The 18,723-nt window shown below is 43.1% G+C and overlaps 1 protein-coding gene across 1 annotated transcript in view; it reads right to left on the reverse strand.

The window, feature by feature from the left end:
- Positions 1 to 15,505, reverse strand: part of RREB1 (ras responsive element binding protein 1) — a 75,145-nt gene extending 59,640 nt beyond the window's left edge. The window contains 3 exon segments of the mRNA XM_036378862.1: positions 2,445 to 2,647; positions 3,990 to 4,109; positions 15,365 to 15,505. Coding sequence (XP_036234755.1) covers positions 2,445 to 2,647; positions 3,990 to 4,109; positions 15,365 to 15,395 — 354 coding nt within the window. The 5' untranslated portion in view covers positions 15,396 to 15,505.
- Positions 15,506 to 18,723: the final 3,218 nt, after the last annotated feature.

Below are 18,723 nucleotides of genomic sequence, written 5' to 3' on the forward strand. Positions count from 1 at the left end.
AAAGCTGGCTCAAGACAGAGCACAAACACACTGTGCCGTGAGGAAAATCCCTGCATACGTGCTGACAGTTTAGATGATGCTTAATCCCCAGGCTATTTCTGAAAAATTATCAACCCCCTTCTGGTTTTTTGTCCCCCTCCTCTTTAAACGAGTGCTGCAGTTCTACATGATGCACTTGATGATTTCAAAGCCTACTTTCCAGACTGCCTTCTCTTCAAATCAGCAAATTAACAGAAGACAGAGTAATTACTAGTTCACCTTGAAGCAAAGATCAGAAACACACTATAGCTCAGCCAGAGCTGATTAGTATTGAATCTGGGGTTTATTATTAACCAAAACCCAAACTTTCTCCAGTGGTCAGACAGGCTACAAGCTGCATACCGTAACACAGCTCAAGCAAATCCGTTGACTAACCCAATCCAGGCCAAAAAACATTAGCATCCCTACTGTAAGAGTACCCCCATTCACCAATTTAAAACACAGCATTCAGCTACCCCACCAGAGCCAAGTTGGTGAAAACACAGTTCTTGAACTGAAAGATAAAATTAGCAGCTCATTTGTCAGCTACTCTCCCTTTAGTAAGTCAATCTGGCACAACTGCTCTGCATTCAACTGATGGCAAATGCTTTTGGAGCTGTGCTTTAAGTCTGTCTGTTTTTCTCCAGCCCAAAAAACACCTCTGTTACGTTTTTTATTTTCATCAAGAGCAAAGCATGAGACGTTAACATATATGCAGGTTGATGTGAGAACATGCTTTTTAGACTATGGGTAGATGGCAGCCAAGATAAAGTCAGCATTATAAAGAGAACCATAGACTTTGGGACAAAGGTTCAGGGCAAAATGTTTCACTGCCAACTCGTGGGAAACAGCAGTCAGACCCAGAAAATCAGCTGTTACTATCCTTGAAATTATAATAAGGGGCATATTCTGACCAGAATCTGAGGTCCCTGCATTGCTACATACTAAAACAATTCAGTGCTTTCATTCTACTAGCTGGAAGTGGAAATTTGCTGTATTAGAGCCTGCTAACAAGATTGATACCCGCTTAGTATTTCACATCTCACTTCTATTTTCTCAGTAATGTAGCCATTTGCCCCTCTGGCTTTAACAATCTTTCAGCCTAAAGACAAATAGGCAATTTACTATGTTTTCGATGTATTTGTTTATTTTTATGCTGTAAAAATCCCTCTTAATCCTGTCACATTTACTCTAGAGCTTCCTTTGATTCGATGCCCACCGAAATACCAGGTGGAATAAAGGTCACCAACACTAATAAACTTCCCTGAAGCCAGACCACATGGTGTACTGGTGGACAGCTGTGTAACAGCACTGCCCTGAGACTGGTCTGGACTCCAGTGCCTCACTTCACATGATGAAATCAAGGAACCAGAGCAGCCCCTAAGTGAGAACATTGTAAATACACCTCAGAGCCAGGTGCTAATCAAGAGAATCCCACAAACACAGCTGTCTGTATACTGCCCATTCCTCATTAAAGGATGTGCATCTACAGCTAATGGCTTTTAACTCCTTTCATGCTAAAAAATCCAAGACAAGTCATAAGTCTGTCAACTGGGCAGCTACTCAGCAAGCTATTAATAAACTACTATAGGAACATCACATGAGTCACGCCTCTCAACCTTTCTGGTCCCTGTTACATCTTGATTCATTTACAAAGTCTGTGTGCTTCACCTCAAGCTCTAAAGTCAAATCCCCATAGGGATTTGGGGTTTTTTTTTGATATTCTACAGCACCTTCTTTGGTGGAGCTTGGCTCAGCAGGAGAAAAACATGGATATAAATAACTACAGCTTAACTGATACGACTCTCTCCTTTCACTATTTAGATCAATATTGCTACCACCTGGTGCCATCAACAGGTAAATGGAAAAAACCCGATAAAAGCTACATATATTTACTCTGCAAAATTCATACAAGGCATTCTGCACTAGCTCTTCAGGCTTTTATTAACAAGGAAGTTAAGGGCACCTTACACTACACATATGAACTGAGCATCCTGATGAATATTTTGTTTCAGAACCATCTTTAACCATAAATTACTTGAATCCATGGGGCAGCTACACACCTCATGAGATTATGTGAATGCAAGAGCCTGAAGAAAGGATGCAGCAGGACAAAATGGCAATTCTTAGGTGACTTTGTTGCTGCTAGGGGCATCTGCTAGACCAGCTCAACATTGCATGGCATTGGAGCTTATGCTCAAATATTTTTTATGTGTCAGTCCAAGCATGTGGACCCTTCTCATTCCCAGTTTTCTAAGTTATGGTCTGGAGAGATACCAGAAAACATACAGAGAGGAACAATGGCAGGGGCAAGAAACAACTGCTGAGGGGAAAAAAGACAGTCAAAGAAACATAAATTACATCTTATCACTTTCCAGGCTGCTGCTTGTCTCCCCTTTGCCCTCCCTGCATTTGGGTTTATGTACCTGGTTCCTCCTGCCAATCCGATTTGGTGCAGGAGACTTTGAGGGGGATTTGACATTTTGAGAATTCCCACCGTTTTCAGCAATCTTCCCCACATTCATCACTGCTGACATCATGGCGTCAATGGAGGACAAGTCTGCTCCGTCCAAACTGTTTGGGGAACTTGGTGATACCTTATAGCTGTTTAAGCTTTCCAGCTGCTTCTCTGGAATTAAAAACAAAAACACACATAGGAGTTCCTAGGCTATCTTAAAAAAAACCCCAAACAACCCACAGTATTTTCAGCTGCCTGTAACTCACATCACGCTCTGCTGGATCATCATGGAGCACAGGCAACAGGCCATAGTAAGTGGAGTTCTTGTAGCAGGACAAGATTCTCATATTGGAATGCATAGGACAAAGTGTACATTTTTCTCAAAGGACATTCCCATTTTCTTCGTTTTCAACCTTAATTCAATATGGAGCTTATAGAGTGATTTACTTTATATTCTCTTGCTGTGAAATGGAATTATTTGTGGTACCTTGTGATCACCATGAACTAGAAGAGCAGTACTGATGAATGCACACTCTGGCAAGCAGCAATCATTCAAGCAGGTATGTGTTTTAAACAGGACTGCACAATTAAGGCATTAGTAACACAGTGTAGGGTACTGGGTTCCCTTTTAAGCATGGTTTAAACCAGCTCTGTATACAGAATAAGCTAAAGTAGCAAAAAACCAACCAAAACAAAACCCTGTATCCCCCATATTGCCTCTTTACTGCCACAGATGGCACATATGTGATTTTGGTATGCCAAGCCATAGTAGTCCATGGAGAATATGTGTTACATACATGACTAATGTCACAGCTAAAGCTGTCAAGGTTCAAACTTCTCCATCACATGCTGTAAGCAGCAGGGATGCTTCTATCTCCAATACACCTAAAATCGAATCTCTGGTTTCTTAACAAACAGACATGTCAAACACACAGGAAAGGCCTTCTATTTTCTTCTTTACAGGTTTGAAATGGAAGAGGCTTTCAAATTAGACACTCCTTTTCCCTACAAGAAGTTTCCCTAAGAAACAGGAAGACCCTGTAAGTCTACTGCTCTGTCACCGCTGGTAGAAAGCACAGAATCTTAATATGTGTTGTGAGAAAGGCACTGCAACAGAAGAGTATGTGAGGGTGAACAAGGAGGAACACGTTTGTCTGTGAACACTTGATCTCTGCATAATACTGTCTTTGGAACATAAGTTTGAGGATTATAAACAGGTGGTTTTTTGAGGCTAAGTTATGTGGTGCCAAGTTACTGTGAGCCAAGAAAATCTTTGTTTGGAAGCCTGCAGTGGTAGCTGAGAATTTATGTGCCCATGCTTCTGTTCAACCTATTTTATACTTTTCAGACAGATAAAAGTTAGGGATGGGAAAAGAAATGTATGCACCAGTGCTTCTGCTCAACATATCTTATACTCTTCACACAACAAGGTGTATGGATGGGTGAGAAATGTTTCTACATTCTTAATCAATGCTCTAATTTATAGAGTCGCAGAGCTAGTTGAACCAATTACCTTCATCTTTCTCCCCTGATTGACTGTGGCTCTCTTCAGGATTGCTGGTCTCCTCGCTTAGTGTAGTATGTACAGTTGCGTCTGGCTCTTCAGCCTCTTCTTCAGCAGCACCCTCTAGCACTACATGAGGGAGAAGAAAAGAAGAGAAAGAGAGTAAGCTTTTATGGAAGCCATTTTAGGAAAGTAAGACTACTGCCCTTTGTTTTGAGGGCTCCCCTGACTATCAGATAGGTCTGATGACAGAAGCACTCCAGCAGTACCAGTGCAGCCAAGCACCCACTCTCATGAGTGCCCTGGCACTGAGCTGGGAGATGCTGCTGCTTCCACCAGGGGCAAAACCTGGGCAAATAAAGAAACCCCCACCAGCTTAGTCTGCAGCATTAAGGCAGCAAAAAATGGAGGAAGAGGGAGCAAGCTAGCATGTCACTGACAGTTGTGACATTTGATTGAGAAGCTGGAAGAATATTCTGCACCTAGAGAATTTAGGTGATTCAATTTCATACATGCACTGCTCCCCTTCTCTCTCCTTGGAAGACTACCATTTACTCCAGTACATGAATTCATGGTGGCCACCTTCTTCCTTCTAGCAGTGGTAAAATTACTACAGAGGTCTCTGGGACCATTTGGCACATTCCTCACATCCACTGCCCAAGGTTCCCACACAAGTTGAAGATGTAAGTAACCATTGTATGTACCAAGAGAATTCTTCCACACCCCTTTCTGAAACCACAAACTTATCATGTTATCATTGGGGTTTAAGGAAGGGTGCCTGTTCTCTCTGGAGAATGACAGGGCAGTTAAACATCATTTTTAGAAGTGATGGGGAATGATCAACACATGAGAAACAGTTGTCTGCCCACAGCACTCATGGCTATAGCCTCTGGAAAAGGTTATTTGTAAAATGGAAAACTGCTGATAGGTTTTTAACAGAGAAATACACCTTTATAACCTTAAAAGCAAAATGTTTATTTCATTATGAAAACAAACACACCGTGGACATTTCATCATCTCAGATTTACAAATCACAACCAGTAAGCTCAATACAGGTTTTCCTTTTATCAAGGGAACAGAGACAATTGCCTTCAAACCACAGTTAAGAGGGTTTCTTCCTTTTAAAAAAATTACATTCTCAAGGATAACATGCAAATCAGCCATGCAACACATTTTCAAATGCTGTTTGAACAGCATTTGAAAACAATCTATGACTGTGTTACCCCAACTGTCAACAATTTGGAGTGCCCAAGAACAGACAGGCAAAAAGAAAGGGCCCACCTTGTGCCAAGTGGTTCCTCATTTCACACCATGCCAGACACAGCAGTGGATTCAACCTTCCTACATTTAGGTGCCAACCTTCTAAGGAGCGGCACACAGATGCAGCCTAGAGACAAAACCTGGGACCTGACTAAGCCCAGGTAGTGCAAGGCTCAGGAAAACATTAACCTCTTAACAAACACTGCCTTCCATCTGCACTTTCAAAACCAGAAAAACAGACTAACCTGAACAACTCAAAATAACTTCTCCCTAATTATTTTTGTACTTTTCTGTTAAGAAAATACTAGTGATCCCTGTGACACAGGGATTTCTTGCTCCAAAATGAGGCCAAGCACCCATCCTTCTGTGTTTCCTCTAGTAATTATGGGAGCCATTTATTTGTTTGGCTTTGCTTTAACTGTTGTAACTTTACTGTTATTTTGTTTGTTTTTAAAAAAGGTCCATCTCATTCAAGAGCAACATAATTATTTCTTTCCCCCCTGCCCCCATCTTATTTCAATCACTTATGTGGTAGCTGACTTACTTTTGAATAAAATAAGCAACAGAATTATTTTCAAGACTGGCCTAAATCTAAAACTGCTTGCTCCCTCTACTTAGCACTACCAAAAATAAGGACCAGTTTGAACTATTTTGAAGTATTTCTGTTACAAAAAGTAAGTGCTTTAGTCCTTACAAAACCCCTAAATAAACAAAATACACAATTCCTTCCAAAATACACATATTCATTCCTCTTTCATTCAATACCTAAGCACATTAATGTCACCACTGATACATCCTGGAAGAAAATCTATTGTGTAACTGTGAAGACTCCTGTGTTTGCCAAGGTAACTTAAAGACAGCTTAGTTGCTTCCCAGAGAACTACAGCCAGAATTCCTAGTGTTGCTTTTAGCAACATGGAAAATGGGAAATGCACTTTCAAGAGAGAGCCTGTGGAACAGGCAGGCATATATGCACAGTAAAAAACCCTACCTACTGTTTCATACAAACCTGCTACCTTGCTCTCTGTTTTTTTTCACAAGGAAAACTATGTATTATACTATTACAGCCTTTTATAGTTTCCATGAGCCAACAGTTATTTTTCTTTTCTGAATCCAAATATTTTCCTCCAAAGGCAAGGAATATATTTAGTCAGAGATCTTGTCCTTAAAACCATTTTCTGCATATTAAAAATTTCCAATTTTGAAAGCAGTCTAGAGATCACAACTGAACTGCTGCTGCATGCTTTTATTTACCTATGTATTTTCCATTCTCTTGCATGAAACAAAAATGCACCACCAAAACAAAGACAACTGCATGAGCAGCACACACCAATTTCAGAAGCATAACTTTCTATTTGCAATAGGATATAGAAACAATAAGAACGCTGGGCCAAATCACTCCTTCCTGTGGGAAAACCCGTGGCAGAGTGCCTTCAGGCAGGAACATACTGAGAGATTTCTCTTGCAGCCTTGTTTTTTGGTTGTTTTTTGGGTTTTTTTTGTTTTTGTTTTTTTTTTTTTTTTTGCTTTGGGCTGGTTGGTTTTTTGTTTTGCTTTTTTTTTTTCCTCTTAAAAAAACTGCATCACTGAGGATGGGGAAGTGTTGGGATTTTCTTCTACATCACCTATGAAACTCAGGGAATCAGACAGGCAGCAACCAGCACAGATGCCCTATGCCATACTGCCTTCAGGACTGTAAACCCTCCCAGCTCACACCAAATGCCCCAGTGTAGAGGTTGTGCTGACAGAGCCTCCTTCCTCCCTCTCCCCAAAAGAAAACAAAGACCTCCAGGAAAAAGGATAAACAGGAAATAAGCTGAGAAACAGTGCAGCCTCAGGTTACATTCAACATCGGACCAAAGCCTCTAGGAAACAGGGAAGTGGTCACAAGCATTCAAGTCATCTTCTACTTTGAAGAAACCCCCCAGTGTCACATTCATCCTGTGTGAAAAGGAGGAAAAGCAGAGAGCAAGTGACTAAGCAAGAGTGCTGACAAATGGTAGGGGGGACAGGACCAAACAAGACAATGCAGCCCTCTCTGCACGGCCACACCAAGAGACCTCTGTCTTTTCTGCAGAAATGTGTTCCTTCCACTTGATGAGGTTGCTGACAACTTGAAACTGGGGCAACTTCCATCCCACAGAGAGCCCTGAGGGGCCTATAGCTCCTGCTTCTGACAGTGGTTCGCCCCTGATGCCCCACACAGCCAGCTAATGGCAGAGAAACTGCAAAAGCAGAGCTTACAAAAAAAAAATCCACCACCTTGTTGCTTCCCATTCAGTCTGTACAGGAAGACACTTGCTAGACCTATTTCCTCCTTTGGGATAAAGTGTGACTCCACTGTATGTTAAAGCTGAACCGATCAACAGTTACTCCCCCCACTTTGCTTATGTCTATTTATTTGGGGTTTTTTGTTTGTTTTAAGACAACTCTAAATAGCTACAGCTGTCTCGCCTTCTGGTGAAGAGCATCATGGATGAAGCAAAAAGGAGAACACAGGCCACAGGAGAAGGAAGAAGGAGAAAAAATGATGAGTCTTCAGAGTCACAGTCACTTGACTTGCAACTGAGAGGCAGCTACACAAGCACAGAGCAGCACGTCCTGGCCCCTGGGAGCTGGTACAAGTCTCTGTTCCAGATTGCTCCACTGTCTTTGCACATGAGCTCTCCCTTTGGAATAGATAGGAAGAAACGCACAATACAGGCAAGAAGGGGGAAAACCTGGTACACACAGCACAAAGCTGCTTATTGTTCTGCCTTCCGAAAAAAATCCACATTAATGTTAAAAGTAGAAGCCATGCACTAATTGGGCCAGGGAAAGATTAACACTCTTGGCCAAATAGTTTTATTGGTTTCATTAAACATACTGTAGTATTTAGTAAAGAACACAGCGGGGGAGAAGAAACAGGGAAAAGAAATGACAGGTTTAGCAACGTGCAGCCCCCCCCACCATGCATTTCAAACTACTTTTTCCCATGAGGTCCAAACAGGAATCCTGAGCCTTCTTCATCATTTCCATCTTAGCAACACTATTAGCTTAGTCAAGGCTTTCCCACTGTTTTTTGTTCTAAGTGGCATGAAAAAACCCCAAGGATCATTTAAATGAAGGCCAGACCTGCTAGTATACAAATTTGGACAAGAACAGAACTTCAAAGAGAGATAGCGCATTTGAATAAACAAAGTTTACTGTTTACCCTTGAGATTATAATACCTAAGAATCGCTACACTGCACTCCAAACTGCTTCTGATGCACTGGTCTCCTACTAAGCTTCTACACAGAGGAGAGGATTTTACTCCCAGAGCACAAACGCTCCCAAGCACAAATGGTCACTCCCACCCCAAAAGTGATGCGCGCTATCACCCGCACTACCTTTTGAACATAACTTTCTGTCAAAGCTGGCAGGAAGGAAAAAGGGTGAAAAGGCATCGTGTGGGAAGAAAAAAGAGCTAACACTATTCAAAGCACTGCCTCAAGGCAAAGGAAAACCAAATGAACAAAGTTTTCCCAACTGACCTTTTTTAATACCAACTCTGCCCTTGCTACTGAAGTGCTGGTGCTGACTCTGCACCCCAGCACTAGAAAATTACACTGGGAGCGTCACCTCACCATCACCACTGCTGGAGCACCACTACAGGGCAGCCCATGGGAAAAGGAAGACAAGCACAGAAAGAAAGAGAGTAGCACCACAGTATCTGGGGGCTGCTCTTTCACTTAACAGTAAAAACTAAGAATGCTACCCCAAAGCTTTTGAACTTGCTCCTGTAAGTAACATTTTCCTCTACAAAAAAAAACCAAAACCAAACACAAAACCAACAACCAAAAGGAGTAACATCTATTGAAGGGTACTCTCTGAGCATCAAAGAAGACAGACTCTTTCTATAAACTCTGAGCTATTAGTGAAACAATCATTTTACCTGTGTTAGTGCAGGTACAATACTTTGCCTCTTGAAATAACCATGTGAGTCTACAACATCCATATGTCTAACTTGTATACAGACAGATACACCCAGACATGGAATAAACAAGTGAACCACATGCTCATGGACATGCCTTAAAACTGAGTTCTGGACAATCTTCTGGTGGGAGCGGGACAGGGGAAGAAGCGCTAAACAAGAACAAGATGATCCCAGACTATTTCCAGACTATTTTGCATGCTGTTGCTATAACACCTAACAGTTAGGCTAAATTTTAAATATTCAAACATATTTACTCCTCCTGCTTTATTTCCTTGCAAGCACAACGGGATATATGTGTGCGTTCAGTTTTTATGTAGCTTTTGAAAATCCCTTTTTGGTGACTTATGGACTAGTAATGCTCCTCAGGACTTTGGCTCAGATGACCAGAAGCTTCTCTCCAAAATCCTAGCAGATTTTGAACTTAGGTAATGCCTTTAGTGAACAGCACTGAATCACCACGATACTCTGGCATTACATCGGTGCAATACACTGGAAACAAGGAAGTTGTACTAATATAACAATGAGACACTATACTAGCAAAGCAGGGGTTTCCTGGGTAAAATTCACCTTTACAGTCCAACTGGTTTACAGCAATGCACACAGCTACTGGGCAGCTTTAATACAAAATGAATTCATGCCCATCCTCTTGGCTCTGTGCTCCATTTGCTAACTTGAAGAGGGGAGCCACGTCTGCACCTTTTGCAAGTGCTGTGTGCTGTGGGAACAGCCCTCACACAAGAGCCTGTGGTCGTGCTAGGCCAGAAAAGAGAACTCAGGCAAAATCTGCTCCTGCACCAAGAGTGAAGCGAAAGTGAAACCTGAAGGCCCCCTGGCTCCCAACAGGAAAGCCCAGCACACTTGGTAATCACCTCATAGAGTCTGATCTGAGCTTGCACTGAGTTCCTGACCAGCACTGCTCTCTTTGGGGACAAGAGTGCCACACAGAACACACAGCACTGCAAGAACTGCAATAACCTACGGCTGCACTTACGATCAGCAGCTGCTGCTGAATTTTGAGACTTTTCTAATATCTTAGCGCTCTTTCCCCTGACCAAAGACATATCTGTGAGCTGCTCCTCATTTCTGCTGTTTGTATCAGCTTGTTGGTGAGTACCTGACCCTCCAGGAAGCCTTTGTCACAAAACTGCAGGTAGCTTTGAAGAGTTTGCTCAAGCAAAAAGGATACTGAGATTTGAATACAGCTTAATAAACCTGGGACCATGAACCCCACATTTAGGCAACAAAAAAAGTCAGGGCAACAGGAGAGTAAAACAAGTGGCTCTAAGCAGACATCCATCCATTCCTTCCCATGTTGACAACTGCAAACACTCCTCCATCCTCATCCTTGCCTGCCTCCACAGCTGTGAGGAGGCCAGTGGAAGGGAGTCTGGCTTCCCCCAAGCACTGGGAATCACGACAACGTAGGGGGAACATGGAACAAGACAGGCCTTGGGCTTTACCCAGCACATCCCCTCCCCTGCGCCCTCCCCACTGGCTGAGGAAGGACACAAAAGCAATACTGTCTGTCCTTATAAGCTCTGCTTTGCATGTGTTCAGGGAGTGGGGACAGCTGTGCGGACGGCTCGCAGAGTTCCAGGAAGTCAATGTGTTTCTTGGCTTTAACTCCAGTTTATTTGCCTTAGCTGAAGTGGCGACACGAGAAAGTCCCTTTGAGTCTCCCCTGAGCTGGCACTGGCTGTAGCAGGGCAACACTCCTTGGGACACGGCCTGGGGTCTCTCCCCACACTACCAGTCTTCCCTAGTCCAGCTGCTGCATCTTTCACTTGGGCCAGGGCTGGCTTACATCCCACTAGCCAAGGGGACAGCCTTGGAAGATGCTGTGGGAGAGGGTGGGACTCCAGAGCAGAGCCAGAGACTGGAGCAAGGCCCTGAAGGCGGAATGGAAGTATCTTGCAAAGGCAGGACAGGTCAGGCAAGTGGCATCACACTGCCTGCCAAAACCACTGCCCAAACATCCTGAAGGAGCCCAGGGTGAGGCAAGAGAGCAGAAGGGCAGGGGGAAGCTGAAGCAAGGATGAGTGGGCAACCCCACCGTGCCTGTGTCCATGCCCAACAGGCTGAGGAAAGAGAGATGCACCTGTTTGAGGGGAGCAATCCTAGGGAAGCATAGCCCTGGGAGACAAAACCTCATCGCCTGCTGCTGCTGCCATCTCAGACAAGGAAGAGGGGATTGCAAAATGAGGAAACAATCAAAATGTAGCTTTTTATGTTTGTTGCTTGGAGGATTTCTTCCTTTTCACGCTACCTTGACAAACCCACTTGACCTAAAATCCTGGAGGGGATGTGGGGGGAGCTATAGGTTAATGTCCCATCACCTGTGTGCCTAAGCAAGACTGTGCTGAGGAAATGAGATACTTGTCGGAGAGCCCAATGGGTGAGCTAGATGCACTGCACTAGGAGAGTCAGATGGAAAACACTTCTGAGTAACAGAGAAGAAAAGAGGACCCCCCCCCCCCCCCTTCAATTACTCTGAGTTACAGCACCCCTCTCTCTGACTTAGGAGAGGCTGCAGGCACGCACGGCGGGCGAGGAGGGACTGGGCTCAGCTGGGTAGCTGTGACGGAGATGCTGACATCCCCAACAATATATGGCCAGTCTAAACCACGGGATATCTTGTCCTTTTAAGGTGGGCCAAGAGCAAGCATCTGTGCAGCAGCAGCAGCACAGCCCCAGCCTGCCATCAATAGCCCCTAGTGTCACTGAAAAAACAGGGGCTCCTGTGCCATACCAACTGGCTGTGCAGATGCCTGGGCACCCACCCCGAGAGGAGACAATCCGTCTGGTTGTTCCTCTGCACAGCATCACGGAAACAAGCAGGCACATTAGTAACGAGAGGAAGACAGCCACGAAACCATGCGGCCGGGCTGCTCCCTGGCAATTGGTGCCTGCAGCTGTTGGGGAGCCGGGAGGGAGGGAGGCCGGGAGGGGAGGGAGGGAGGGCCTGTCCCTGTCCCCATCTCTGTCCCTCACCCTGATGGCCAGCAGCTCAGCCAAGGGCAGCTTCGGAGCCAGCACTCAAGGTGAAGGTTTAAAGCAAATCTCGGGAGGGAGAAACAAGCAAACATTTCACCCCCTCACACTCGCTCTTCACATGTAGCCAGAGCTGCGTGTGTGTGCAGGACGGGTTCAGCAGGGATTACAGAGGCAGGATGAATCACACTGAGGAAGACACAGAAAATCTTCTGTGCTAGTGCCCTGCTTCTTGTGCGCTGCTCTGGTTGCAATTCTCTTCCTCCAAGATGAGTATTTGAAGAGTTTCACAGAGGAACTGAATGCACAGGCAACTTTACAAAAATCATTCTGAAAATAGGATAAGCTAGAGACCAGGAAAAAACTCCTCTTGGAGTAGCTATGTCCCACATGGTGTTTCACCACTCTAACTGCATCCATATGCTAGCAAACACAGGCAAGCCCAAGGGGGAGAGCATCAGTTTGCTTATTGCAGAGCTCCCAACTCATCCTTTGCAGCCCAACCACACTGTCTTTGCAGGAGATGCCAGCGCACGCTCTGCTTGGAGCACTGTACCAGGTAGCTTGCCAAAACATTTTGTGCTTCACAAGATAACGCAGCAAAATGAGAAAAGAAAAAGTAGAAATTACAGGGATTTAAACCCATTTCCTGGTGGTAGTGTTGTCAACCATTATGATTTTATCATGAGCCTGTAAAATCTGATGGTGCTACATTACTGCACAAAATCTCAAATTTTTAAAGCCAAAGTTCTAGTGTTTTGATTTCTGGAAAAAGGACAAAAACATTACATGCTCAGCAAAATACAAAAAGCAAACTGAAATGAACAGATTAATTTTAAAGCCTCAAGCTTTTCAGGATAACCATGATCTCAAATGCTCAACCTGTAATTTTTTAACATACAGGGATAGCAACACAGTGTCCCTTCTCTACGCAGTACATTTTGTACTCTGGAAAATATACCTTCTAAAACTAAAATGACTTTTTTAAAGAGAGAAAAAAATTGCAATATCTCAGCATGTTTCTAACATTTTATTTAAAAGCCAACACAGCTGCACTTTAATGTTACTTAAAGATGGAAACCTACATCAAATTACCAAACTTGTTTTAAGCAGACTTAACATGTAAATATTTTGAAGATAGAATGATTCAAGAGTTTGAAGCTCTTCTCACTGCTCTTTTCCAGGGAGCATGACTTGCTGACAGGATTAACTACTGCCAGGCTCACGAAGCTGGCAGACAGCTGCCACATGGCAGCCATTTATTACAAAGCTCCACTCCTCTAAAGTTAGGAAAGAGGCAGACCGTTTCATCTGTGTTATCAGCAGGGTTCCTCTGCCCCACAGGCTTTAGTGACTAGGCTTTTTCTAAACAAACACCTCCTTTTCTCCCCCACCTTGTTAACATCATATCTTCCTGTATTCTGTTTCTGGTCAGCACAGAAACTATTCCTCCTATCACATCCTCCAAACAACAACAAGAACAACAATCTATAACCAAGATAATTTTAAAAGTTCAGAAACAGAAATCATATCCCTACCCTCTTCCCCTGAAATACATTTTTAAATTAGGGAGTTTTAGCTTGAGCTTTTCAGAGGGAAAGCACAGCCCACAGGGAGGAGAGAGAGAGAGATGCTGGAGCAAAGAGACTCAGAAGCATGCTGTACAGCCCTCCCTCTCCCACCCATGCTAGGAGGCACTTGTAATGTCAGCCTCCAGCTGCAATATCCCAAGGGCCTACCCAGCTTTTCATGAGCAAGATAACTGGTAGCACTCCTTCTGAGATTGTATCTTCACGCCAAGCAGACTCTGCAGGCCCACAAGCCAAAGCCAACATCTGCCCCCCACCATAAGAGGCACAAGCAGATCTCAAGCCAGCCAACTCCTACAGTGTGCTAAGGACCAGGAACAGATATAAACCAGCTACATAATCTCCATGTGATATTAAGCACAGACAACCATCAGCTGACATTGTCCTGATACTGTGAGCCAGAATTAAAAGATACAAACTAGTGGTTTAAATTTTACAGGGGGTTATTCTAGATATGTATTTGCCACAGATGCTAAAGCACCAAAGATCAATCAGACTGAGGTTTATTGCTCTGTCCAGGTGAGGGAGAAATCCAGCCTTCAGAAAAATAGCTCTCTCCCACCACCTATGAACAAGGTGCCACAGGTTTTGTGAGCACACCCACTGGCTTACACCCACTGGCCAGTAGCCTTTGAGCTTGTTTACAGAGCTCTAAATTCTGAAATACAAGGTTTCTTTCTTGGTTTAGTTAGGTAAATTAATTACAACAATAGATAGTGCTGGCAAGACTCTCCAAGCTGAGATTCACACAGGAAAGCCACTTAAAAAATTTTAAACAGCAGAGCTACTTGCCAGTGGTACTCTTCAGTATGAGTTTTCTTTCTATTTTGAAGTAGATGCAGTGCAAGTAACCTGTGGGAGGTGCTTCCAGCACACTGACAAAATGAAACAGCATCTGTTCATCAAAATGAATGTGCAACACACATGCAAAGAAAGGGCACAGGGATCTTGGTTCATCAATTTCTCATGGAATTCAGAAGTCACTCAGCTTTATCAGAGAGTACAAGAAGCCTTCTCAGGAACAATATATCTCTATCTGACCTGAAAAAATATGTGTTTTCAAAACAAGAACTGCATACACACACACACACACACACACACACATACACACATCCCCCTTCATCCACAACCATATCCAGCTGCTGACCTTCTGAGTTCCTTGTACTATAGTCTATGCTCTGGGACTTTAAAAGCCTAGCAGGCATTTCTAAAGGATTTCACAAAGTACACTGGCCTGGCCTTGTAAAAGCTCATGAGGAATCCATGAAGGTCATCGTGCAGCTTAGACAGTCTGCAAACAGCATAATCCACGTGCTGGTGAGGTAAGAAATGACCAAAGTCGGGCGGATAGGCCTGAAGACTTCTGCAAGGAATGTTTCCTCCAACAATGCTGTAAACCCTGGAGGAAATGCCTGCTGATCTTCAAAGCCCTTCAGTAGGAACAGCCTTAAGTTTCCTGAACATGAGCATTCTGGTTGCAAGGCCACAATCCTCTTAGGCATACAGAGAAAAACATAAAACAAAAGGAAATAAAAAAAAAATTAAAATCCACTAAGGTTAATAACTGCAAATAAGCAGCAGGACTGACCCTCTACTTTGCAACGAGCTGTCGGATCCATCCAGCAAAGTTTTGATGTTCCTCGGCACAACAGCCACACGGATCAAGCAGCAGCTTACAATCTCTGCAGCTTTCCTTTTTCTACTCCAGGCAGTCCTCCACACGTGCAGACTCCTGGACAGCAATACTCAGTTGTTCGGACTACGAGGGGATGCTACAGCTGTGGCTGCTGCACAAGGTGTCCACCGTAACTATATCAAGGCCCCTGCAGTGTGCTGCACTGCCAGCAGAATTTTAGGTACAGCCTTCAGTTGCCTGACGGGTTTCACAGGCGACCATGAGTAAAGGGGAGTCTGGACACCTGCACACTGCAAAGAATTGCAGGAAGTTTATTTCAGGAACGCTGGGGAAAAAAAAAAAAAGAACAGACAAAATTGTGAACAGGTTTCTTCAGTAAGTGAAGTTTCAAGTTGCTATTCCTCGAGCCAAAAACGTCTGCTGCTAGTCCAAAACCACCCTCTCCTTCCAAAAATCCAATTCTACTGCTAGTGCTTCACACTTTTCCATGAAACAGATGATACAGACAATTCTTGAAACAATTCACATATGAAAAGGGAAATTAATTTCCTTCTTCTGACTCCATTGATAAATATTTAACAAAAGCATTAGCCTGAAACAAACTCGTATGAACTATGTACAGGTTCAATCCAATTCTGGATAAAGTAGTAGTTGCAAACAGAGAAAAATGAACAAACAGCAACAAAAGTGATCAAGTGGCCTGTGCACCTACCCCAATTTCTGCAAGAGGACAGCAAGAGTCTGCCAGTGGAAACTTGACTAATCACTTTCAAATATGCACATATAGCAAAGCAACATTGAAATATCATCATCAGACCTATGATACTGAAAGTCACACTTCTTTTGAGGAGTGATGCTTCCACATTTACATTTTCTCAGGCATATAAACATACATCCCCACACAGCCACCTTCTTTTAATTCTAAGTATGAAACTGCCTTCCTTTAAAGTTTTAAGCCAATATACACTATAACAATATTTTTATTTACATCGATATTGCTAAGGTCACTTAGAATATACAACCAGAAGTGAAAAAAACCTTAAGTATTTTAAAAGAACCGCAAAATTTAAAAAAACCCTGATATTATTAATTGATTACGTTATAACTCTTTCAAGGAACAAACTGTTATTTCTACCCAACTGAGAGATTCAATCCTCCAAATTTCACACAAAAATCGTGTTCATTCAGAGCAAAAGTAAAGGACAAAGAAACCTCAACACAAGAACTCATATTTTCACTCAGATGCTAAATAGCAGGAGCTGTTTTCCACTTCCACTTCTTTGTAGTAAGTTTTATATGTCTCATGGAACTCAACCATTCAATACAAAAAGATACAAGAGAAGAATTCAGGCAATCAGTAGCTACCTCAACCTGTACAGCAGACAAGCATGTATTATATATTATGAATGAGTTAAAACAGGAAACTGAAAGGAGAATGCAAGCAAAACCACTAGTTAAATGAATTATTTTTTTACAGTAAGGTAAAAACTTTTCCTAATCTACCCACTCATTTCACACATAGTAACATGCAACTATCATTCTACCAAAAATTAGAAAAGAGTTACCACCAGATTTGTTTCATTCATTTCTTCATGTGAACTTCAAAATGGGGTTTCTGAAGCTAGAAGATTTTGCCATCCCTATCTAGTAAGAGCTGAAGACAGAAACTGGCCCTTTCCTTATCTCTTAGGGTCTGGCATGCCATGGGGGTTATGAAGGTAGGCACTTTCATAAGCAGAAACATGTTCAGCGTTTTCACACCAAACTTGAAACAATATTCAATATAAATTTGACATAAAAAAATATGACAGCTTACAGGTTCAAAAGAGTCTCAGTAAATACACCCCTTTAAACTTGCTAAAATCTCCAAACATGGACAATTTCTGATGTAACAAGGTCTTTAAAACAGCAGTAAGCAAGCTCCCTGAAGGGTGGGGTAATTGGGAGGGTTATCACACCTCTGGGGAAGTCACAGGCTCTATCTTGGCAGTGTTTCATCCCTTCATATACCCAGGGGACTGATTAGTTCATGATAAGCAATTAGGCACCCCAGGGAGGACGGTTAACCGTCTAACCAAAACAAAAAGGCTGCACAAATGTAAGTCTCATTAGATTAAAGAAACACTATCTGCAGAACTGCAAATTTGTGTTTATTCCCTTCTACTGGAACTTGCAAGTACTACATTTTGCCTACATATGGCACACACAGATCTCAGAAATCCCAAATTTGAGCACGTACTTGATGCTAAATTGGTAACAAATGCTCTGAAGCTAGTTCTTTCCCAAGACACTAGTGCTGTGATGCAGGAAAAAAGGAGGAGGAACGGAGGGGAGGAATACAGTAAATACTGATTAGAAGATTTGAACTAGCAATCTCATTCAATTAAATTCTCTTCCTCATTGTTAAAATAGTTCCTAACCAAGGATGAGCTGCAGAAAGTGGGTCCTGGAAAGGCTATACATGGCTGAATGCTGATTGAATTTTAGAATGAGACCCCAAGTCAGCAGCAGACCCACCATTACATGCCTTGCTCCCCAAAAAAAATGTCTGGGAAGCTCCTGCCTGCTGTGGGGCTTGTGGTGAGGCACCTACGCATATCACAGTCCTACCCATGTTAAATCTTTATCTCTGATGAAGCAGAGGGACAAATTCATCTTTTGCCAACCAATGTAAAAGCTCCAACACACCCCAATATGGCTATTCCTGACTTACATCAGGCTCAATGTATTTCAAAGTACTTCGATGGCTTAAAATATGAAGGAATGCTTTTCAATTAGGCGACCCCCTGTCCTTTTCTGCTCTTTTATCTTTTTTTAACAGTTTGCCATCCAGTGATAGGAGGGAACCCCAGCTGCATAGCCTGAGCTTTTATCTTCTGCTGACCATGCAACAACACAAAGCTCAGTGCTGGATTTCCTGCTGCTTGCCGAAAGGGGCTGTTCAGCTTGTTTAAATATTACTTGCCTTGGGAGCCTTGGAGTTGTGCCCAAGCACTGTACTGTATCTTCCCAGCATCCATTTCAGCATGTACTTTAAAGGTCTTCAGGTTCCATGTACTATGCTCCCTCTCTGCTACGGGAGGAGTCTCCTGACTCCAGAAGAGAAAAGAAACCCCATTCAACTCCTCCCTCTCTCCCCATTTTCCCCACTAATCCCTCTGCCTCACTCCATTACGTAGGTAACAGAAGTCCATGTTCATCCCAAAAGCATGCAAACACATTTAGTCCTGTAAACTGAACCAACTGCAACCAAGGTAAAAGACATTTTGGTACAAAAGGCTACAGCTAGGAAGAAATCAGATGCCATGTGT

Source organism: Molothrus ater, chromosome 1 (assembly GCF_012460135.2).
Source record: "Molothrus ater isolate BHLD 08-10-18 breed brown headed cowbird chromosome 1, BPBGC_Mater_1.1, whole genome shotgun sequence".
Lineage (NCBI taxonomy): Eukaryota > Metazoa > Chordata > Aves > Passeriformes > Icteridae > Molothrus > Molothrus ater.